Source organism: Carcharhinus amblyrhynchos, chromosome X (genome assembly GCF_965287045.1).
Source record: "Carcharhinus amblyrhynchos chromosome X, sCarAmb.v2.hapA, whole genome shotgun sequence".
Classification (NCBI taxonomy): domain Eukaryota; kingdom Metazoa; phylum Chordata; class Chondrichthyes; order Carcharhiniformes; family Carcharhinidae; genus Carcharhinus; species Carcharhinus amblyrhynchos.
In genome coordinates this window covers 5,540,015-5,565,157 of record NC_137359.1, presented here as the reverse complement: position 1 = coordinate 5,565,157, position 25,143 = coordinate 5,540,015, and the positions used below count along the sequence as shown (strand labels likewise).

The 25,143-nt window shown below is 41.1% G+C and overlaps 2 protein-coding genes across 19 annotated transcripts in view; one reads left to right on the top strand and one right to left on the bottom strand.

The window, feature by feature from the left end:
* Positions 1 to 25,143, bottom strand: part of pan2 (poly(A) specific ribonuclease subunit PAN2) — a 145,956-nt gene that overhangs the window by 20,944 nt on the left and 99,869 nt on the right. The gene's annotated exons all lie outside the window — the stretch shown is intronic.
* inpp1 (inositol polyphosphate-1-phosphatase) lies at positions 5,709 to 23,422 on the top strand. Of its 12 annotated transcripts, none has more exons than XM_080217801.1 (7): positions 5,709 to 5,956; positions 7,281 to 7,376; positions 12,562 to 12,792; positions 13,645 to 13,705; positions 14,623 to 14,823; positions 17,094 to 17,265; positions 20,122 to 23,422. In XM_080217801.1, the coding sequence occupies exons 3-7, from the start codon at positions 12,589 to 12,591 to the stop codon at positions 20,615 to 20,617; spliced, it is 1,134 nt and encodes a 377-aa protein (XP_080073927.1). In that variant the 5' UTR covers positions 5,709 to 5,956; positions 7,281 to 7,376; positions 12,562 to 12,588; the 3' UTR covers positions 20,618 to 23,422. The 12 variants fall into 12 exon arrangements, with proteins under 12 accessions (XP_080073927.1, XP_080073928.1, XP_080073933.1 ...); XM_080217802.1 differs by having other exon boundaries at positions 12,559 to 12,792; XM_080217807.1 differs by having other exon boundaries at positions 7,281 to 7,433.

Here is a 25,143-nt window from a genome sequence, read left to right as displayed (position 1 = left end):
GCCTGATTCTCCATTGGTCATTATGTTGACTTCAGCCCAATTCAGTTGAATCTTCTCCAGCCATGTATGATCCATCAATGCTGGATAGTTTCCCTTCATTACGTGTAGTGACGAATCTGCTGTTTGCCCATTCAGTGGCACAGCCACTTCAATGTGGCCCTTCAGTGGAATCACTTCACCTGGTCTTCCTCCTCAACACCTACCTTTGATGGCCCTAAGGGAATGTGTTTGAGTTTCTCATTGTTAATAGTCTCTGGCACCAGTGATACTGCTGCCCTGTGTCAGCTTCCATCCTTACTGGCTGTCCATCCAGCAGTGGAGTGACCCAGTATCAGTGTGTATTACCAACAATGGTTAACACATTTAGTGATAACTCCTCACATGACTGTCTCTTTGCTCCTTTCAACCCTGTTGTACAGCATGGACATTTCTCCTTTTATTTTGTTTAAACGCTGTCTTGGTTTGTTCTTGCTTCTTATTTTTATTCATAGCTCATTTTTTTCTTCCTGCAGGCACACTCTGTGTCCTTTTTTCCCCACAGCTTCGACATTCCATATATTTACACCAGCATTCAGGAGCAGAATACCCTGGCTTTGCACACCGGTAACATCTATGAGCCTCGATAACTTTGGGTGTTAATTCAATGGACATTTTGTGTAATCAGGTACACAATATCAATTGCTGGGCTTCCTTTGCAGTGAGTTCTATAGAAACAGGAATTTCAATGGCCTTTGGGAGAGTAAAATTACTTTCAGGTACAGATGTTTTTGAATTACTTTATTGCGTAGATCACAAATGAATCTGTCCTGAATAGCGTCATTCAGCACTTGTTCAAACTCACAATATTCTGCAAGTCTTTTAAGCACTGCCATTAATTGCATAATTGACTCCCTCTCCTCTTGGTTTCTTTTATTGAATCTAAAGTACACTGCAATCACCAGAGGTTTCGGTGCTTGCAGAATCTGTTTGTACATTTTAGTGCCCGGTTTGTCAGGTTGGACTAAACTACAGAAGAGATTAATCGATTCCCCCCCTCCGTCCACACCACGCTTAGGAAAGTGGGCACCATATGCCTTTAGTTTTTTGTTTGCCTGTGCAAAATAGTCAAAACGTTTAGTATAAGAGCTCCACCGCTCCACATTTTCATCCAAAGGGTCCCACAATGCTGTGAACTTCTGCCATTTACTTTACTTAAGCAGGTTTCCCATATGCACACTGCACATCCGCAGTTCCAGCAGCTACCTCAATTACCTTACACACAAGGTACCTAATCGAGTTTCAGCCTCTTATTTATCACTGCTAATATAATTTGCTTGCAGAGTATCGTCTTTTCATGTCCACCTATTAGCCTCCATAGGACATGTGAAAGTTTTCTTTTTTAATTTGGTTAATTTTCTTCTTTCCAACTGGCGAGCAAGTGCATGTCCATAGTCCTTATTGCCAGTTTTTACTGTGTACTGGATACATGATATGCTGGGTAGACTTTGGTGAAAAACGAATGGAGCTTTATTAATGCTGTGTGACCTTTTCTATAGCTGCTTCTTCTCTTTCTGTTTCTCGCACTAGGTCTATTACATAATTTCCAGTGCAGACATTAATACAGCAGAGCTTTGCATGAGCCAGTGGGAATAAATACAAGTACATAACACTGATCTAAAAACAGAAAGTGCTGGATAAACTCAGCAAGTCTGGCAGCATCTGTGGAGTAAAAAGTCTGACAACACCAGGTTTAAGTCCAACCAATTTGGTTGGTGTTGTCAGACCTGGTGTTGTCAGACTTTTTACTGTGTTTACCCCAGTCCAACGCCAGCATATCCACATCACAGCATCTGTGGAGACAGAAACAGAGTTAACGTTTTGAGTCCATATGATTCTTCTTCAGAGTTAAAGAGGAGTAGAAATGAATAATTGGAGAGGGGCATTGGAGAAGTTGGAGCAGAATAACATGTCAGGGATATGTCGGAGCTAAGAAGAGATTGACAAAGATGTACTGGACACAAGACAAAACGGGTGTTAATGGCAACATTAAGGACTAAAGAAGGTGCTGATAGTGACAAAACGGTAAGATAGCAGAATGTGTTACTAGGAAATCAAAGATCATGCTCTCTTCAGCTCTGAAGAAGTCATATGGACTTGAAATATTAATTCTGTTTCTGTCTTCACAGTTGCTGCCAGACTTGCTAAGTTTATCCATCAGTTTCGGTTTTTATATAGAATCATAGAATTCCTACAGTACAGAAGGAGGCCTTCGGCCCATCTGGGAAGGTGTTACCTAGATGCCAAAAATTAAAGCGTGTTTGGCTAACATTATCAGCTATAAATGCTCCATCTGGTACTAAATAAATTTTTCTTTGCTTTTATCATTGGGTGGCAGCCACCGCTTAGGCCAGAGGGCTGAAATAGACGTTATACCCTTCCTTTTTAGGCAACCATCGATGATGCCTGTCAAATGCTTCAAAAAATATCAGAAGTCTTTCAAGCATCCTTTGTACATTGGCTCCCATAGTTGGTTCTCATTGCACTCATTTCAGGCCCAAGGTCCAATTTCTTTCTGATCTGCATTGCTCAGCAACACCTGTGCAACATAGATAGACACTAAATCCTGAGAGCAGTTTAATCAATTTGATCAAAGGCTAAACTTGTGAACACAATGTCGAAATGTTGAAAAATTGGGATTATGCATTAGGCTTTGCGGAAAGGATCATCTCAGAACTATCTAGCAGAACTCTGTAACTCAGCACAAAGCAACACTGAATTTCAAGAAACGCTGATGTGACAGAATTATTTGCCCATGTGAAGGGTTAACACGGATTTGAATCATAGAATCGCTACAGTGCAGAAGGCCCTTCAGCCCATCGAGCCTGCAGTGACAACAAGCCCACCCAGGCCCTATCTCTGTAACCCCACATATTTACCCTGATACTACAGGATAATTCAGCATGGTCAATCAACCTAACCTGCACATCTTTGGAGTGTGGGAGGAAAGAACACCTGGAAGAAACTCATGCAGACATGGGAGAATGTTTCCTCCCACGTCCCAAAGATGAGCAGGTTAGGTGGATTGGCCATGCTAAATTGCCCCTTAATGTCCAAAGATGTGCAGGTTAGGTGGATTGGCTATGCCAAATTGCCCCTTAATGTCCAAAGATGTGCAGATTAGGGGGCAGAAGCCATGCTAAATTGCCCCTTAGTGTCCAAAGAGGCAATTTAGCATGGATTGACCATGGTAAATGTGTGGGGTTACAGGGATAAAGCAGGGGAGAGGGCCTGGGTATACTTTTTCAGAGAGTCAGTGCAGACTCAATAGGCTGAATGGCCTCTTCTGCACTGTAGGGATTCTATGATTCTATTCTAAATGGTCTCTTTCTGTTTTGCAACTTCTATGTATTTAATTTCAACCAGAAGATGAATGTTTTAACATCATTACTGAACCTGGCAACAAGCCTTTCTGGTGTGCAATTCTGCTTGCTAGAAGAATAAATGATGCAGGATGTTACAAGTATGTTTGAAAGCAATATATCCCCATAATAAGACACAGGTTGGCCATAAGTCAACATTCCCCACATGGTGACTTCCTGATTTCAGACATCATTAGTGAGAGATGGCAAACAGAGCTCTTCATTGTTTTAACAGAAAATCCCTGGTTCAATCTGTGCTGAATTAGCTGATCTCAGTTGTGGCAATAGTAGGGCTCTACAATTGACCTCAATGAGTTTCATTTCCTTATAGAGCAGTCTTGATGATGAAACAACTTTAAAGGTGAAATTCACACCTGCTTACCCTTCTCTCTGAGCTCACTGACCTACATTGGCTCCAGATCCAGTGATACCTCAAACTTAAATTCACATTTTTCTTTTCGAATGACTTTGCTGTCTGTAATCTTTTCCAGCCTCAGAACCCTCCATCAAATGCTCTGGCCTCTTTTGCATCTTGAATTTTTTTAAAAAATTACTCCATTCTTAAAGTTAGAAAGTCACTTCAATGTGGACCAGGAAAACCCAAATCCAGCTTCTTGTTTGCTCCAAAAATCAAATTCAAATTGAATCCAATTCATGGTCCCCACAAGAGAGACAAACAAGATCCAAGCTGACAAGATAAGGCATTGCGTCCCATCTTGGGCTTGATCTGACGTTTGATCTGAGCCAAAAGGCTTTTTTAAAATATTTATTTCTGATCAAAAACCCAATTTGGCCCAGAGTCCCTACAAGAGAGACATTACAAATCCAAGCTGACAAGACAGGCCATTCCTCATATCTTAGGCTTGATCAAACAAGATCAAAGCTGATAGGAGGAGGCATTGCACCCCCTCCCGATCTTGATCTGAGCTTCATCTTAGCCAAAAGGCCGAGATGGCTTTAAAAAATTGTGTCATGTGAAGCCTCAGTGTAACCTCACTGGCTTCTATCAAGTGCAGAATCAGATTCTACACTTGATCTTAGCTAAAAGACTTCTTTTTTGTCTATATCCAATTCAATCCAATCAAAGTCCAATTCAAAGTTTGAGCAAGTGAGAAATGATGTGGAGATGCCGGCGTTAGACTGGGGTAAGCACAGTAAGAAGTCTCACAACACCAGGTTAAAGACATTCCATATCCAAGCTGACAAGACAGGCTTCCCACCTCCTGTCTTGGGCTTGATCTACATGATCCAGGCTGATTGGAGTAGGCATTGCACCTTCTGCAAGGCTTGAACTTATTTGCATCTTAGCCAAAAGGCCGAGATGCCACTTTAAAAAATTGCTTCGGGTGAAGCCGCAGTGTAACTTCATGACTTCAACCACGTGCAGGACGCCAAAACTACACTTGATCTTAGTCTTAGCCAAAAGGCTTCGCCTCACCCACCAGTGACTGCCTTCAACTGTGTCAGCCCTAACCTTGGAAACTTCTTCCGAAACTTCTCTTTCCTCCTTTAACACATTTCTCGGCCTTTTAGCTAAAATCAAGTGCAGTATTGACATGCTGTGCTTGACTGAAATAACTAGGTTACATTTCAGCTTCATTTGAAGCAATTTTTAAAGCGGCATCTTGGCCTTTTGGCTAAGATGCAAATGAGATCAAGCTTGGAGGAGGAACTACACCTACTCCAATCAGCTTGGATCATGTAGATCAAGCCCAAGACAGGAGGTGAGAGCCCTGAATTGTTAGCTTGGATTGGGAATGTCTCAACTTGTTGAGACTCTGAATTATACTTGATTTGATTGGAATAAAAACAAAAAAAACACGTTCCTGTTTCTTTGATCGAACTTTTAGTCACTTGTCCTAACATCTTCTTTGACCTGGTGCCACTTTTTGATTGCTTATGCTGCTGTGAAGCGTCTACTAAAAGTGCTGGATAAATGCAAATTGTTGTTGAAGGTCAGATTAGCATGATGCTGGGTGACACGTTGCAAATGAACTTTATCGCTGTAAATTAATCTCTTTAATAAAACAATGTAACGAGATCAAAACTCATGAACTTAACATTTATATATCAAAAGTACATTTTTACTTGCGAATTTAAATTTGTTGTTTGTATCCCTTCAAAAGGGGATGCTTTACTTTGATACTTGATCGTCCTAATTTTGTGCGAGCAATCGCTTCCATGTCTTTAAAAATCCTATCAATTTCTCGAGTAATTTACGGGCGCTTAACTCCGCTAGTGCAGTGCCTGGGCCTCCAGGAGTCGCCCTCACGATCAAAGTCCAGGTTCTGAAGCCCGGGGCGGGGAAGATTGTGACAGATGTGGGTGGGGAGAGAGAAAATAAACACACTGGGTTTAAGCTTCTTCCGCCCCTGCACATTTCGACAAGGAGCAGTTCCAAGTGCCGATCTCCCGGCGGCTTTGTGTGGAGCGGAGGCCTGCAGCTGATATACAGGGAACGGGCTGCAGATGCGCCACTAACGTTCTCGGGCCAGACTGTATTGGACGGCTTTAACCCCCTGAACTGACAGCCTCCGGGAAATTCCGGACTCCCTGGTGTAAGTTTGGTAATGGTGCTTTGTATTATTCTTCTGTCGGTGGACTCCACGTAGTGCAGTATTAATAGCGCCGTGTAATGTTCCTAGAGTAAAAATCCAGAGGCCTGGATTAACGTCTATCCAATATATCACCCCAGTTCCACTTCAACGTTGCACTTAACAGAAGTGGTCCAGCAAGTCAGTTAGGGCAACAAGGGATAGACAACAAATGCTGGTCTTGCTAGTGACACCCACATCTTTTAACACGTAGTTACACTTTATAATAAATATTTTTGTCACCAATCTTGTATCAGAAGCAAGGTGGTTGAACAATGAGATATTCGGAGCAGCTTTTCTATAACTGATCATGATGATGTCTCAAGCAGCAGACTCTCTTGAGAAGTGGTGGTCGGTGTTGTTGGACTGGCTCTCAGGGTTCAAGAGGTAAATGTGAATTTATAAATGTAGCACATTAGGAAGTACTCTGTACAGAATGTTGGTCTGGAGGCTATCTCAAACAGTTCCAATGCATAGAAGAAGCACTATTAGATTTGGATTCTGTGAACCCAGCACCATGAGTTGGCTCCATGTTTATGTTGTTAAATCAGGCTTCCATACATTGGTGCCACATTTCTAATGCAGTTTTTCCTGGATCTTCAATTTTTCCACTGACCACCAGGAAATTGATTTAACAGAGCAAAGACTTGAGGAGCTGCCTTACATCACTCTAAATAAAAGATCATCACTAAAGAAATACCTGAAGTGAACACATAGCTTCAGGAACAATACTTGGATTATTAAACTCTCCCACGTTTGAGTAACCTTGATATATATTACACAGTTGTTTTGGCTTGTGTAGAGAAATTCAGAAACCAATTCTGCAGCAACAACATCCCATAAATACCAATAAAATGGATGATCAGTTTATCTTTTTTGGGAGGTATTGGGTGAAGCTGGAACACTGGCCAGGGTGCTGGACAAGCTTTCCTTTCAAATAGTACTGGGGAATCTTTAAAGGCCAACTAAACAGGGAGATGTGACCCTTGTTTGACATTTCATTGAAAGGCAATACCTCTGATAAAGCAGCACTCCATTGAAGTGTCAGTCCAAATCATGTGCCCTTGTTTTGTGGCCGCTTGAACCCAGGTTTCAGACATACCAAACTGATATGATGTCTCTGTTAATTTTCAGATTATGTTCATCAAATCTGCTTGTCTGGGAACCAAGCTCCAGCATACAGTAGAATACTTGGGCTGTAACGTACTTTTACATGTTGTTTGATTTGATTTATTATTGTTACGTGTTAACATACAGTGAAAAGTATTGTTTCTTGCGCGCTATACAGATAAAACATACTGCTCATAATGAAGGAAAGGAGAGAGTGCAGAATGCAGTGTCACAGTCATAGCTGGGGTGTAGAGCGAGGTCAACTTAATGCAAGGTAAACCTATTCAAAAGTTTGACAGCAACAGGAAAGAAGCTGTTCTCGAGTCCGTTGGTACGTGACCTCAGACTTTTGTATCTTTTTCCCGACGGAAGAAGTTGATATAGACAGGGACATGTTCTCTTTTACGCTTCCTGAAGTTGGTGGCATGTTGGAATAAATGTTAAAGTTTATTAGTGTCAGGAGTGAGCTTACATTAACGCTGCAATGAAGTTACTGTGAAAATCCCCTAGTCGCCCACACTCTGGTGCCTGTTTGGGTACATTGAGGGAGAATTTATCATGGACAATGCACCTAACCAGCATGTCTTTCAGACTGTGGGAGGAAACCAAAGCATCTGGAGGAAATGTAGGCAGACACAGGAGGAACGTGCAGACTCCGCACAGACAGTGGGTCCTGGCACTGTGAGGCAGCAGTGTTAACTACTCTGCCACTATGCTGTGAAGCTTTTCCTCTTACATTCGGTCATTACACCTCTGCTTACTCTCACTTTTCTTCTTCTTCTCCCACCTTGCCCTGACTGCATTTTGGAATTGCACAAAGGCCGTTCAGAGTCAATTGCTTGTGTTGGCTGTAATGCCTGTCAATGACATCCTGTTGAACTAAGATTTTCCACTCAACAATGTTTATTAGGTTTCATTTGGTTTAGATCTGACTGAATCAAAAAAAGTGTTTGTATATTCAGGTGCTGAGTGCGTTAGTCCAGTTTTGGGAACAGCAATTTATATGTCTGAAAGCCAGACAATAATGCTACCCACTCAAATTCTAGATGAAACTCCGAGAACATCTTGTATATTACACCAGGCCCAACCTGCTGTTTTTACCAGGAAGTAAGATTTCTAAAGAATGTTCCACAGCCATTTGGTCCCTGAATATGGTGACTAATATAGGGATTTTAGAGAGGGTGCAGAGGAGGGTAACATGGATGACATTGAGCTTTAGTATTTACATAGACAGACTCCAAAACTTGGGTTTATTTACTTCAGTTAAGTGCAGAATTAGAGGGGTTGTGAATGAAGTTTTTAAAATGAAGAGCATTGATGAGTCCTGTTAGATAAATCAATTAAGATAGATGTGGATAATATATGCCTATATACCTGCAGTTCTGAAACAAAATATGAGGTCTCAATTTAAATTTCCTTGCTTGTTGCCAGAGGACTGATGGGCCAAATAGTCTCCTTTGCTCTATGATACTGTGAAAGTGCAGCACAGTGAGAGGGATGCCTATGGGTGATCTTGTCTGTTAATTGTAGTTTAATCTGAAATCTCGAATGAAGTAAAACAGATAAATTCCAATGTACAGATGTCTGACCACAAAAATACATAACACAAGACCTGAGTTCAATTCTGCCTAGAAAATGGATAGATTAGAATAAGTCAGGGTAATTGATGTTTAGTGTAATGGTACTTTACAGATTAAATGTACGTGACTCTCCCATTATCACTCAAACGAGCCCTTGCTTAACTGCAATGTTCCTGAGGTGAAAGTTTGTTTTTTTTAAAAATTCCACTTGGAGATATGATCGTAATGTTATTATGGTGAATACTCAGTTCCCTTTATACTGTTTTAACCTGGAACATTATGTGATAACATTTGAGGGGAAAGAAAACCATGATGGAAAGTCTTTCAATGGAGGCATTTTTCCTATGGTTGTACTGGAATACCTGTAGTGGTTTCTGGTCAGGGCACACTACTGCTCTGGCAACTATTTGAGGAATATAAGAACATAAGAAATAGGAGCAGGAGTAGGCCATCTAGCCCTTCCAGCCTGCCCCGCCATTCAACAAGTTCCACTTTCCCGCTTTCTCCCCATAAACCCTTAATTCCCTTGTCTATCAGAAACCTATCTACCCGTGACTTCAATATATTCAGCGAGGTAGCCTCCACCACTTCAATGGGCAGAGAATTCCAGAGATTCACCACCCTTTGAGTGAAGAAGTTCCTCCTCAACTCTGATCTAAACTGCCCGCCCCCCTTATTTTGAGGCTGTGTCCTCTAGTCCTGCTGTCCTTTCTAAGCGGCAAGAATCTCTCTACCTCTACCCTATGTAGCCCCTTCATTATCTTATATGTCTCTATAAGATCCCCCCTCAGCCTTCTAAACTCCAACAGGTACAGACCCAGTCTATTCAATCTCTCCTCATAGGCTAACACCCTTCATCCCCGGTATCAGCCTAGTGAACCTTCTCTGCACTCCCTCCAAGGCCAATATATCCTTCCGCAAGTGCAGCGACCAAAACTGCACACAGTACTCCAGTTGCGGCCTCACCAGTACCCTGTACAGTTGCAGCAAGACCTCCCTGCTTTTATATTCTATCCCCCTCGCTATAAAGGCCAACATCCCATTCGCCTTCTTGATCACCTGCTGCACCTGCAGACTGGGTTTTTGCGACTCGTGCACAAGGACCCCCAGGTCCCTCTGCACCGTAGCATGCTGCAGCTTTTCACCTTTTAAATAATAATCCCTACTACTATTATTTCTACCAAAGTGGATAACGTCACATTTGCTAACATTATACTCCATTTGCCAGGTCCTCACCCACTCGCTCAGCCTATCCAGATCTCTCTGCAGACTTTCCGCGCCTTCCACGCAATTTGCTTTTCCACTCATCTTTGTGTCATCAGCAAATTTTGTTACCCTACACTCAGCCCCCATCCTCCAGATCATCTATGTAAATTGTAAACAGTTGAGGCCTCAGCACCGATCCCTGCGGCACTCCACTAGTCACCAACTGCCAACCAGAATAGCACCCAATGATTCCAACTCTCTGCTTCTTATTAGACAACCAATCCTCTATCCACGCTAACACCTTACCCCCAACTCCATGCACCCTAACCTTTTGCAGCAACCTTTTGTGAGGCACCTTATCAAATGCCTTCTGGAAATCTAGAAACACCACATCCACCGGTTCTCCTCTGTCCACTGCACTAGTCACATCCTCATAGAAATCCAATAAATTCGTTAAACACAACTTCGTGTTTAAATATCACTGCGGTATGTACATATATAATCCTTACTGGTGCTCCATGTCCTGTCTTATGTGTTCTACAGAAAATTGAGTTTGATATATTTGTAATCCTTGTTTAGATTTTTCTATGTAGGACCCTTATCAGATACAACTCAATCACACTGAGTCTGCAGTACACCAGATGTTAGTGAACCAAAATTGCAACACTTAACGCTTAACCAAGTTCACCAATTTTCAATGGCATAAAGAGTGACAGCGAATTTTGTCTTTCAGTTGCTGACTAACCTGCTGCGCATTGTCAACATTTTCAGAGGGAGGCTTGGAAAGGTTAGAATGAAGGATATTGATATTAGGTAGCCTGATAATATTTATTATGCTCCATATTAAGGCCTAAAGGCAAGTATTGCTTTATGAGACTAGGCAGTAGTAAGTTATGTGGTTGGGTTTGAATAGTTCAATAATGCATTTAGTGCAAATCTTACTGAATCTGGATTGCTGCATGAGGGGAGACAACTATACATTTACTTAAGGTGGGGGATGGAGGCACTGTTTCTCTTTTGATATTATGTTTTTGATTTGATTTATTATTGTCACATATTAGTATACAGTGAAAAGTATTGTTTCATTCACTATGCAGTCAAAGCATACCATACATAGTGAAGCAAAGGAGAGAGAGTGCAGAATGTAGTGTTACAGTCATAGCTAGGGTGTAGAGAAAGATCAACTTAATGAGGTAGGTCCATTCAAAAGTCTGGTGGCAGTAGGGAAGAGGATGTTCTTGAGTCAGTTGGTACATGTCCTTAGACTTTTTTTCCTTTTTAGCAGGGAGTTGTGTGTCCTGGCCAACATTCTTCTCTGACGCCAGCCACCCCCCACCCCCACTCCCTCAAAAGTCATTTACCACATTGCTGCTTATGTGATCATACTGTGCGTAAGATGGCTGTTACATCTTCCTACATAGTCAGTCACCTCAATTCAAAATTGGGCATTGTACCTGAAGTGCTTTAAGAAATATGATAAGCTGCTTTGTTAATACACATCTCTCTTTAAATTAGCTGATTAGTGATGGCTGGAAGTAAACCTTGTGTGTTTTTTGCCACATATTGTACACACCATCTGAGGCAGGACAATCTGGTACTGAATTAAATTATCAACAGCTGGTTAGAGGAGGGGAGATTTGTGTGGTGACCTGCAAATCCTTTGCCATCTTCAGTTTGCTCCATTTTCATCAACCAAAATGTTTCACACGTGGGGAAACTAAAGAAACTCTTTCAGAAAGAATGTGCTTTTCAAGAAACTCAGAAAACAATTTCTCTATTGGTTAACTGACAAGATTGTCCTCTGACCACTGAGAATTAGCCTGCTGTTACATTTTCAATCAGTGATAAAAGAAAGGCTGCTCAGTAGTGCCAAATTGTGTGCGCAGTCAGTCAGAAAGGACAAAACGACAATGAAACGTTAATATCCAAAGACGTGCTGGTTAGGTGCATTGGCCGTGCTAAATTCTCCTTCAGTGTACCTGAACAGGAGTGTGGCAACTAGGGGATTTTCACAGTAACTTCATTGCAGTGTTAAAGCTTAGCCTATTTGTAATTAATAAATAAACTTTATATAACCTTTGAATCTGGCAGTTTGTGTGAGATTGTTTTATGTATAATAAAATTGTAATTGTCGACACAGGTCACTGAACTAATAATCCAGACACCCAAGGGTAATCCCCCAGGCATCCAGTTTGAATCCACCATGGCAGATGGTAAAATTTGAATTCAATAAAAATCTGGAATTAAAGGCATGACGATGACCATGAAACCTTAACCCAACCGATTCACTAATGTCCTTGTGGGAAAAAAATCTGCCATCCTTACCTGATCTGGCCTACATGTGACCCCAGATCCACAGCAATGTAGTTGACTATTAAATTACCAGTGAAATGACCAAGCAAGCCTCTCAGTTCAAGGGCAATTAGGGATGGGCAGTAGGTGCTGGCCCAGCCATATCCCATTCAAGAATTTTTTAAAAAAAGCTAGGATCAGGCTATCAAATTTTATTTTTTGAGATATGGAAAAAATATTTCCCTAATTTTACTTGCTATAATAGGGATTGGGTGTCTACTCAGCTGCAATATCCTATTTATTTTGTGCAGTTTAGAAAACCTTTTGGACAACGGGAACCTATCACCTGCCTTAACATTTCTGTTTTGTTTTTTTAAGCAGTGCTTAAAAGGTTACCACTTTGCAGCAATGGCCAGTATCCTAACTGCGTTGATTTGTGCTTCTGAGAAATCAGCAAATATTGCTCGAGCTTGTAAACGAGAGGAGGCACTATTCCAGCTTCTGATTGAAGAGAAGAAAGGACCAGATAAAAATAAGAAGTTTGTTCAAGATTTCAAGACTCTGGCAGATGTCATCATTCAAGAAGTCATTAAGAATGACATTGCAGAAAAGGTACTGGCTGTACTAGAACAGCAGGCTGGGTGAAACACTGCACAAGAACCATTCTGTCCAGTTTCAAATAAGAGATCCCCTTTCTGTAATCAGTAATATCAATGCAGTCCCCAAGTCACTTGAATACATACTCCAAAAATGCATTCAAATGCTCCAGTCATGTATCTTGCTCAGGTGCAGTGTTAACTGGAACCATCATGATGGAGATTCAAGGGTTGAGGCATTTTCAGAGTGATGCAATGGAAACATGACATTGTCTCTGACTCATAGTTTATCTGATGTGAGTTAGAATCCAAAGCTGGCATTTGAAGAATATTCCACTTCTTCTGAGGGTTGGCTTACCAGGTTTCTGTATCTCAACTTAATGAGCAAGAAGATTGCTCCAAGAGCTTAAATAAAAACAGATGGGGGAAAGATGAAAAGGAAACCCTTCAGAGCACGTTCTCATTGTGGTGCTGTAATTTGCTGTGTAAAGATCTTTTCAAAAAGAGTTTCTTTTTGTGGTATTAACAATCACACATTGTAATTTTAAGTAAAAATATCATGCGACATTCATCAATTTATTTTAACTGTTGGAATAATCTCTCATTTGATCAGGGACGTGTGCTGAATTATACTATATTGGAAAAAAAGAGGACTGGAAGAACTCAGTTTCCATTTTGCCCTCAATGATTCAATTTGGGCTGGCCTGCATAGATGACTGGTTGACATCCCATACATACTTATTATTATTTTTTAAACTTGATTTTTCTGGCTGCTAATTGCTTGGCTATCTTGTGTTTTGTTGATTGTATGTTTAAATTATCTTCATAACTTCCAGATACTTTTGTCATTATGTGTCTGTCAAATCAGTTTCCAGAGCTTGCCCCTCACATCGCTGGAGAAGAATCCAATAAGTTTGAAAATGGTTTGGGTATGTTATAAGATACTTAGTTATTCTACAATCATGTAGAACATAATCAAGTTTCCAAATGTGAGAGAGCTAAAATAACGCTGAATCAGTTGTAAGTGAATGATTATATTCACTGACATTAATTCGGCTCCCTCATATTGACGGTTTCAGCAACTTCTTTATTTTGGTATTCCTAACACATTCCTTTTTGCTTTAATAAAAACTTCACAAAATTCACAGAAACGGAGAAAACAAAATGAAGGGGTGTTGATATCAATCATAATTCTTAGCCTTTTTTTTAAACTTTCAAAGTGAAATTGCTGACAAGATATTATTTTTTTTCCTTGTTGGGTCGTTTGTAAACTTTTCCCCTCAAGTCAGTACCTTAGGAAGAGAAGGATTTTTTAAAATGGGATATATAGTTCCAAATGGTTACAGGTGTCCCACGGCCTCCTACAGATAGCCATTTTTCATGCATAAACCCAGATTGGGATCATAGGAACATTAAAAACACTTTCTCCAACAACAGTCTTAGGACAACAACCTGAATCTCATAGTTACTGTGATCTCCTAAACTCATTAAATCACCTTAAGAGTGGTATTTTCCAGGTTTTGTTCCTCTTGAATTGGCACAAGGTTTTGGAATCTGTTTGATTTTGCCTATACCCAGAAGATTACATGACTTCTCCAGGGGTGAGACACTGGGGATCACAACATAACTGTTGTGTTTTAATCACACTGTGCTTGTTTTTGAATGGAACCCACGTGTGTCCCTTTTGTCCACGTCACCTACAAAAAAGTTAAATGGAATGAGGAAGGCTGGCATACCTGGGCTATTCTGATCTTTTTGAACTGATATCACCACTTGAATTCTTTCGATAACTCTGATGAACTACAGTCAAGCAAAAGTCATACCTGTTCCCTTATTCCCATTACAGGTGAAACCATAACTGTGAAAGTCTGCAAAACAGAGCAAGGGACAGCAGAATTGCTGAGTAAAGTGCTAGAGGGGAATCTGAAAGCTGCTGGCCTTTTGGCCAAGTGTATTCATGAAGATGTTCACATTGATGGTCCAGACTTGCAAAAGCTAACAATAGATATCCCTATTGACACCCTAGGGATCTGGGTTGATCCTATTGGTAAGTGAAACCTTCAGAGAAAAAAAAATCCTCACCCTGTAGTTAAGCCCTCTGTAATGTTACAATCTCTGTAGAGACTGATAACTTGAAGTTTGAATGTCTCTTTAAAAGTTAACAGCTGAAACAATCAGGTCAAGATTTCACATTTAACGCTTAAAATACGATTAAAAGACACTACTTGATTAAAACTATTTTCCTTTCATAGGCAAATGGGATCAAAGGTTATGGAGAAAAAGCAGGATTATGCTATTGAGTTGGACAATCAGCCATGATTGTAATGAATGGCGGAGCAGGCTCGAAGGGCCACATGGCCTCCTCCTGCTCCTACCTTCTATGTAACTTGTATTTTAAATGTAGAAAAGAGATTACCCATATAAATTTTAGCTTAACCAAAAATCTCTCGCTGCGGCATGCATTACACTATCCCTTAAGTGGACAATCCATCCTCCAGGACTTAATCTAGCATTATTCTCAACTCCTGATGGTTTGTTTCTTTTTCGTTTTCCCAGCTGTTTAACTTGTAATCCCAGAACTGCCTTTTGGTATGAGAGTTATAGAGTAGATCATTCCTCTAGCTCTAAGCTACGCAAATCTTCCTTTAAATCCTCACAAATTCAGTCTTCAATTAGAGCACGAGCTCCCACCCACGTTGTGTGGTGAACGATGCAGCAATTTCTCTGCTTAAAGTGCAGGCCTGGTACTTCTATCACATTTTCCCTACCTCTCAAATGGCTGCAGATTGCATAAGATAAAACTGCCTTCTGTGTTATTCATGGGCTTACAAAGAAGCCTGTAATTTAAGTTCAAAATAGCTTCCTCTACCCTCTTTTCCCATGGCAGTGGGAAACATTTTTTTAAATGGGATTTTAAAGGGAGAAAATAAAAGCAAGAGAAAAAAATGCAACTGACTGAGATTTACTGGGATTGTATATTTCAAAGAACTGAATGAAGTTGGAATGGCAAGCTGCACTGTCATTTAAATTTAGTTAATTATACTTGGTGTCATAGAGTCATACAATGCAGAAGAGGCCCTTCAGCCCATTGAGTCTGCACCAACAAAACTACACTAAGTCTACATTATAATTCCACTTACCAGCACTTAGTCCATAGCCTTGAATGTGACATTTCATGTGCTCATCCATGTATGTTTTAAAGGTTGTGAGGTATCCCATCTCTACTACCCCACCAGACAGTACATTCCAGACTCCCACCACCCTCTGGGTGAAATTTCTTTTCCTCAAATTCCCTCTAAACACCCCACCCCTCATCTTAAAATTATGCCTGCTTGTTATTGACCCTGCAATGAAGGGGAACAGCTACTTCCTATCCACCCTGTCCATACCTCTCAACCTTATACACCTCGATCAGGTCCCCCCTCAGCCTTCACTGCTCTAAAGAAAACAACCCAAGCTTATCTAGCCTCACTTCATAGCTCAAATGTTGCATCCCAAGCAACATCCTGGTGAATCTCCTCTGTACCCTCCGCAGTGCAGTTACATCCTTCCTATAGTGAGGCTATCACTACTGCACACAGTACTCCAGCTGGAGCCTCACCAAAGTTTTGTACAACTCCAAAATAACCTTCCTGCTCTTATAGTCTATGCCATGACTGATAAAGGCAAATATTCATTATGCCTTCTTAACTACCCTATTAATTTGAAGACCTTCAGGGATCTGTGGACAAGCACCCCATGGTCCCTCTGAAGCTTCCTAGTGTCCTGCCATTGAATGAGTATTCCCTTGTCTTACTACTCCTTACAAAGTGCATCACTTAGCAATTTGCAGCATTAAATTCCATCTGCCACTGATCTGCCCATTTGATTAACCCATCTATATCTTCCAACATGCAAGACCTTCAACATCACTATTAACCACCTTGCCAAACTTTGTCATTCACAACTTACTCATCAAATTGCCCGTACATCACAAACAACAAAGGGACCTAGCACTGATCCCTGTGGTATGCTACTGGACAAGTCTCCAGTCACACAAACAGCCTTCTACCATCACCCTCTGTCTCCTACCACTAAGACAGTTTTGGATCCAGCTTGCTAAGTTTCCCTGGATCGCATGCTTTTACCTTCTTTATCAGATGTGGGATCTTTGCCAAAGGCTTGACTGAAATCCATATAAACTACATTAACTGCACTACTCTCAAAAAATTCAATCAAATTTGTTAGGCATGACCACCCTCCAACAAAGCAATGCTGTCTGAAGGATTTTTTAACAATGTAATCATTTTTTAAAAACTGCCATATTTCTGTTTACAGATTCAACTAATCAGTACATCAAGGGACAACTTGAAGAGAAATTCAAAGATGGCATCCACCCATACGGTCTGAAATCTGCTGCTGTACTTATTGGGGTCTTCGACAGAAACTCAGGACAGCCAATCATGGGAGTCATTAATATACCATTTAATGAAATAGACCTCAATTTAAGGTAAATTGGTTTTCGGTATTTGCTTCCAAAGAGTGCCAGCAATGGCACATGGCCAACGGAATAGTATTTTGATTAACAAGCACCTGTAGCAATAGATGTTGAAAGAAATACATCAAAAACAACAATTAAAAACACTCAGGTAAAAGCAAGTTAATGCGGATGCTGGAATCTGAAACAAAAACAGAAAATGCTGGAAAATCTCAGCAGGTCTGACAGCATGTGGAGAGAGAGAGTAGAACTTTTAGAGTCTGAATGACCCTTTGTCAGCTCTGAGCTCTGATGAAGGGTCATCCAAACTTGAAATGTTATATTCTCTCTGCGCAAATGCTGTCAGACCTGCTGAGATTTTCCAGCATTTTCTGTTTCTGAACTAAAGACAATTGTCCCTTTCTTTTAGTGCAGCTACTTGACCTATTACATTCAGCAAACTTTCAACTCCTTTTTTTTCATGTTATAGAAGGCCATCTGTCCGCTTAACTGCATATCCAGATCACAATTAGCTGACACAGGAATGGAACTGGACGGACCACCCGGCCTCAACTGAGGCACCGGGAATGACAACAGCAAACTCAGCCCTGCAAAGTCCTCCTTATTAACATCTGGGGGCTTGTGCCAGAATTTGGGGAGCTGTCTCACAGACTAGTCAAGCAAAAGCCTGACAGTCTCATTCACGGAATCACACCTCATAGACAATGTCCCAGACGTTGCTATCACCATCCATAGGTATGTCACAGAAACTTAACTTGAACTAGTCATACAATACTGTGGCTATATAAGAGCTAGTCAATGGCGAGGAATCTTGGGGCAAGTAACTTGTCTTCTGACTCCCCAAAGCCTGTCCACCATCAACAAGGCACAAGTCAAGAGTATGCTGGAATACTCTCCACTTGTCTTGGTGAGTACAGCTCCAACAGCACTCAAGAGGCTTCACAGAATACTAGTGCAGAGGAGGCCCTTCGGCCCATCGAGTCTGTACCGATGCATGAATTGCCCTGACCTGCCCACCTAATCCTACTTGCCAACACTTGGCCCATTGCCCTGAGTGTTATGGAATGCCATGTACTCATCCAGGTATTTTTTAAATGATGTGAGGTATGCCGCCTCCACCACCACCCCCACAGGCAGTGCATTCCAGACCATCCGCACCCTCTGAATAAAAAAGTTTTTCCTCAAATTCCCCCAAACCTCCTACCCCTCACTTTTAACTTGCGTCCCCTCGTAACTGACTCTTCAACTAAGGGGAACAGCTGCTCCTTATCCACCCTGTCCGTGCCCCTCATTATCTTGAACACCTCAATCAGGTCGCCCCTCAGTCTCCTCTGCTCCAATGAAAACAGCCCAAGCTTACTCAACCTCTCTTTATTACTTAAATGTTCCATCCAAGGCAGCGTCCTAGTAAGTCTCCTCTGCACCCCCTCCAGTGTGTTCACATCCTTCCTATAATGTGGTGACCAGAACTGCGCACAGTGCTCCAGCTGTGGCCTCACCAAAGTTCTATGCAACTCCAACATGACCTCTCTGCTTTTGTAATCCAAACCCCAATTGATAAAGGCGAGTGTGCCATATGCCTTTTTCACCACCCTATTAACCTGCCTTTCCGCCTTCAGAGATCTCTGGACAAACATGCCAAGGTCCCGTTGTTCTTCAGAACTTCCCAGTGTCAGACATTTCATAGTATACTTCCTTGTCAAATTACTCCTTCTAAAGTGCATCAACTCACACTTTTCTGGGTTAAATTCCATCTGCCACTTACCTGCTCATTTGACCATCTCATCTATATCTTCCTGTAACCCAAGACACTCAACCTCACTGTTAACCACCTGGCCAATTTTTGTGTCATCGGCAAACTTACTGATCTTACCCCTCTCAGTCATCTATGTCATTTATATAAATGATGAACAATAGGGGCCCAGTACGGATCACTGTGGTATGCCACTGGTCACTGGCCTCCAGTCACTAAAGCAGTCATCTGTCAACATACTCTGTCCTACCACTAAGCTAATTATGAATCCACCTTCTCAGATCACCCCGTATCCCATGTGCATTAGCCTTCTTAATAAGGTTCCCATGTGGAACTTTGTCAAAGGCTTTGCTGAAATCCATATAAACCATATCAACCGCACTACCCTCATTCACACACTTGGTTACATGCTCAAAAAATTCAATCAGATTTGTTAGGCATGACCTCCCTCTGAAAAAACCATGCTGACTATCCCTGATCAAATCTTGCCTCTCCAAATGGAGATAGATTCTCTCCTTCAGCATCTTCTCCAGTAGTTTCTCAACCTGGATGGCTTGTCCTGGACAGCTTGACACCATCCAGGGCAAAACAGCCTGCTTGACTGGCAGCCTATCCACAAACATCCACTCCCTCCACCACTAACGCAATGTGTACCATTTACAACGTGTACCATTTACTGCAGGAACTCAGCAAGGCTTCTTACATAGCATCTTCCAAATCCATGACCACCATCATCTAGAAGAAGACCAGCAGACATACAGGAACAATATTGCCTGCAAGTTCCCTTCCAAGTTACTCACCATCCTGACTTGGAACTATATCACTGTTCCTTCATTATTGCTGGGTCAAATCCTGGAACTCCCTCAGTAACAGCACTTTCCGTACACCATATGAATTCAAGAAGGTAGCTCACCACCACGTCGTCATGGGCAATTAGATATGAGCAATAAATGCTCGCCTAGCCAGCAAAACCCATCCCTTGCCTGAATAAAAAAAATTCAGAACAATTCCAGGACTGCTTAATGGAAGCAAGATCCCAGGGAGTGGAAGACAAGATAATCTCTTTAAGAAAGTAGATCTCATTTGTTATGATAACGTATAAAATTATTTTGCAGGTGGCAGGGGAAATATTACTGGGGCATTTCCTACAAGGACATCAATATCCACTCCATATCAAAACAGATACCTGCACGCAAGGAAATCTCAGTTGTCATGAGCTCAAGTGAGAAGGAAAGCATCAAGAAGGCATTAGCACCTCTCTGCGATGAAAGAATGTACTATGCCTGTGGGGCAGGATACAAGGGCTTGTGCACCATCCTTGGTTTAGTAGATGCCTATGTCTTCACAGAAGACACTACATTTAAATGGGATACTTGTGCCCCTCATGCCATCTTGAAATCTATGGGAGGGGGGATTGTCAACCTCACCAAAGCTCTGATTGAGCTAAACAGTGGAGGCCCCAGCAGCTTTCCAGAGCTCCTTTACAAGAAACCTGATGAAGGAGCAAAGGAAACTGAGAAATGGGCCAATACAGGTGGCCTTGTAGCTTATCGGTCCAGACAGCACTTAGAGACCATTATCAATGCACTCAGTTTAACTGTAGACACTTAAGGTGACATTTTACTTCACACTACAACTAAGAAGGAACTAGTCTCTTCAAATGCCTTTTTAAAAAAAACTTATACTGTCCCTATCCCATCTTTTCACAAGATAATTAGATTTGATATACCAAATTATTTTAGAATACAAATAATATATAGGAAACATGTACATGGTTTCCTTGATCCATCATCTTAAACTCTTCGACATGAGAAATAAGTTATTGTATAGCTAATCAGTCTATTGCTGTTTTGAAATAAAATTATTTGTATATGATTTCATTTTTCAAATCACCAACAGAATAATGAGAAGTTCTCATGTAAAGTGAAAATCTGGACACTCCTGGCTTTACTCATTCCAACAAATCAAAAATGCCCCCTTTGGTCTCTTAGCTATAGATCTGTCAATGCAGTTATACCTGGGCAAAATAGTTAAGAGTTTTCCATATACAAACAATGTATCATCTGTATGCATGTGCAATGAATTCACATATATATTTTGTTTCCAATTTTCTCCCCATCTCCCCTGATTACCTAAGTGGCCGTTTTTCATGTGACCATTGGCAGTTTATTAACCATGAGATCACAGGGCCTGTAAAATATGCTTCATGTGTCCCATATGTAGGCACGCACACACCTAGAGTAGGGACACAGCAAATAGCGATTAGGAGTTGGACCCCAGCTAATTTCTCCCAATGCATAGGCAATGAGGCCAACTGCTGCGTCCATGCTTTATTTTACAGGATGGAGTATATTCTCAACAATCTCTTTGTTTGTTTTGAGTCAGTGTCAATCAGTGGTGAAAATGAAATATCTGCATGGTGTTTTCACGCAATAGCTATGGCAAAACTCTGAAATGGAGCCTAAATAACATAACCAGAAAACTTGAATCAGTTGCAAGGATCGTTTGCTGTCAAACTGACATGAACATTAGCCAAGTTATCAAAACAGATTTAACTGTACTGCCATTTTATGAAATTAAAGATTAGATATGCAATAGTTGCCAATAAATACTATCTTCATTACTATTGTTTTTTATTTTTAGAATTATTTTAAGGTATGTCATAAATAATTTAAATTAAGAAACCTAGATGAAGATCAAGGTTGAAAGCAGAGAATAGGAAATAAATTAACACACAAAGTTTAGATTTTATAGATTGTAGGTGCCTTAAGATTGTAAAACAGATGGAAGGCAGAAATATCGCAGTTGGGAGACCCTGCAAAATAAAAAAAATTCTAACCGGTCTTCATTTCAACAGAGAAAATCTGGGGAACAGAACATTCGTGCAACATAACAGGAACGAGGTGAAATAGCCATGACTACTGTAGTATTCAAACAGAGACACAAGATAGGTTAAATAGAACAAAATGGGTTGATGCGACAGGTGGACCATTGGAGTTTGGGATTTTTGCAACTCCTGTTCTTTAGCTGGAATTGCAATAAATGGCCGAATCAGCAATGCCCACATCCCATAAATGAATTGTAAAAATTGGGTTATGCATTTTCTAAGATTACGAGCTGATACTTTCAATGAGCATGCAAATGGTCTTGCCTCGACATAGGTTAAACATCATTTGCAGTATGGTGTTCCATATGGTGTCACATTACAGTGTCTGTGGTTGTTGTTACTTTGGAAAACTTGTGTGTTGGGGGGGGGGGGGGGGGTCAAATATTGTTTTTGGTAATATTTCAAATCTTTGAAAGCAGGCAGAATTGATTTTAAGGTGGGCTTTTGTAATAATTTGATCTCAAACAGTGGTTAGTACTGCTGCCGCAGCACCAAAGACCCGGGTTCAATTCCTGGCTTGGGTCACTATCTGTGCTGAGTTTGCACATTCTCCCTGTGTCTGCGTGGGTTTCCTCCAAGTGCTCCGGTTTCATCCCACAGTCCAAAAGATGTGCTGGTTAGATGCATTGGCCATGTTAAATTCTCCCTCAGTGTACCTGAACAGGCGCCAGAGTGTGGCAACTGGAGGATTTTCACAGTAACTTCATTGCAGTGTGAATGGAAGTCTACTTGTGACACTAATAAATAACCTTTAAACCCAAAGAGCAAAACAAGTTTTATAATTCGGTACTGAAAATTCCTAGATTTTACTTTCAAATGGAGATTGCTACTGAAACTGAGATTCCATAAAACATGGTTAAGGAAATTTGGGAAATTGCCAGCATGTTTCCTTTCTGAACAATTCATAATGATTTGGGATGAATTATAATCCATCATCCAGTTATAAAATCAATGGTACTAAATATTTTTTCCATCAACTCCAGCAACTAAATGCAACAGAATAACAACAGCACACTCTCTGGAAAATAAAAGACCTAAATTAATGAAACTGGGATGGAAACATTTCACACGCCAAGCAGTGAAGAAGCCTTTGAACTAATCGATATGTGCTCTTTGTACAAAACCATGTGTTGCTTTCATTGTAATAAATTGACAGAATTAGGAGTTTTCTACTTTTACTCTATCCAGGTATTCTAAGAACAAAGGAGGCAGCTTTGGCATTTTCCGTATGTTGTAATGGAATTCAGCTAGCACTTCCAAATACCACAGCTAAATCTACCTCAGAATCACAGAATACTTAAGTGCAGAAGAGGCCCTTCGGCCCATCGAGCCTGCACCAATGCATGCTTGCCAGCACTTGGCCCACAGCCTTGAATGTTATGGCATGCCAAGTACTCATCCACCCTCCCAGGCAGTGCATTCTAGACCCTCACCACCCTCTGAGGATTTCAATTTCTACTTTTATGTCAAGGACTTATTGCTCCCCCATCACCGTTTAACTTTTAAACCCAAGTCTTTTCTGAAAATTGCATACGTGATCAAAAAAAAGGGGTTCTTTTTAATTGTTCGAAAAAATGTTTGAGGATTAATAAGCCTGGGGCTTGCAGGGTACTTCCTCTAAGGAAAAGCAATGAACTCAGAAGCCCAGACATGTTGGCCGCAATAGCCTTTGTAAGTTGTCATTTGTTGGGGAAAGTGTATGAAGAATCCTGTGATTAGGATAATTGGCCACAAATTTCAAATGGTATCATGCACATTATATCCCTTTGTCAAAGACAGGCAAAACATTTAACATTGATAAAACAATGCAGTGCGTCGGAACTGGATTGCACCTCTTCCAATGTCAACAGGATTCAAATTGTATTTCTGCAAGAAGCACATTGAATAAAAGTTTTCTGGACAAGCAAACTGGACAAACTCCAGAAAAGTTCTAGATTCAAGATCATGCTGGCCAGTGTGCAAGTTAGGCTAGTCTGAAACTGAAGCACACTTCATGATGTAAGTAGCAGGTTTCTGGTCTGGTACAGGATCAACATTCTAGAATTCCCTCTCGCACCATTGTGGAAGCAATTTTATCACGGACTACAAGGGTTCAAGCAGAAGGTCCATCACCACCTTCTCAGGGCAGCAAGAGATAAAACAATAAATGCTATTAAAAACCCTGCAGATATTACCTGCACGAGTGTCTCAAAGCCCAAAGGATAATTTGAAACACTGGTTCTTAGCGTTCTATATTTATTTGTAACAATGCGAGAAACAATGTACAACCCAGTGAGGAAACTGTTCAATCATTGTGTAAACAATTAATAAAAATGGTATTTATTATTAAAGTAAAAGAAAATTGCATGACAAGACTAATATACACCAGGACACTTATTAGTAGCTACACACACTGTTTTATCTGAAATTACCTTTGAAAAAGACACCCCCAATCTCTGAACTCACTGAGACCACCCTCTTCTCAAACAACATCCAATTTAGTAACTCTAAAAGCCAAATCCAGTTCATAGTTACCACACAATACAGCTTAGATGATCAAGTCTGGGAAAATATCTTTTCCTGGTTCAGCGAAGATATGGAAACTGCGGGTGGGATTTTATGGTATTGCATGTTCCGAAACCGTAAAATCCCGCCTGAGGTCAACAGACCTTCCCATTATCCGCCCCTTGCCTGCTCCGATTCCCATGACGGGCAGGACGTTAAGTTCCTGCCTGCGTCTTTTAGAGGAGAATATCTGCAATCTGCCGTGGCTCTAGATGTTAGATGGAACATGCCCCCATGGCTCTGATCATAGATGGAACTGGCCTCTCTGAAGTTTAGATGGAGATGGTCTAACTGTTGTATGAAAAACTAGTCCCCTTCTCCAATGAAGGTGTAGCAGTTAAACCGTTCATCTCTTTGATATTCCACCTTGTGCATCTGGCTCTACACTTCTCAAATTCCTTGCCTTTAGACGTTATCTCTTGTATAGCCTCATCGATCTATGGTAAACAGCTTTGAGTCATAACAGTCTACACCCAGAAAACAGGGCCTTCGTTCTGTTGCATTTGTGCCGGTCAAAGACAAACCAACCAACCAGTCTAACCCCATTTTCGAGCACTGGTCCATAGCCTTGTATGCCTGGGCATCACAAATCTAAATAAATCTCAGTGAGGATCTCTGCCTCCACCACCCTTTCAGGCAGCGAGTTCCAGACAACTACCACCCTCTGGGTGAAAACATTTTTCCTCATGTCCCCTCTAAACCTCCT

Coding starts and splice junctions, on each gene's coding strand:
- inpp1 (XM_080217799.1), top strand. CDS start 7,130: ATGTTCATCAAATCTGCTTGTCTGGGAACCAAGCTCCAGCATACAGTA. Junction 13,706..14,622: donor TAAGTTTGAAAATGGTTTGG/GTATGTTATAAG, acceptor TTCCCATTACAG/GTGAAACCATAACTGTGAAA. Junction 17,266..20,121: donor GAAATAGACCTCAATTTAAG/GTAAATTGGTTT, acceptor ATTATTTTGCAG/GTGGCAGGGGAAATATTACT.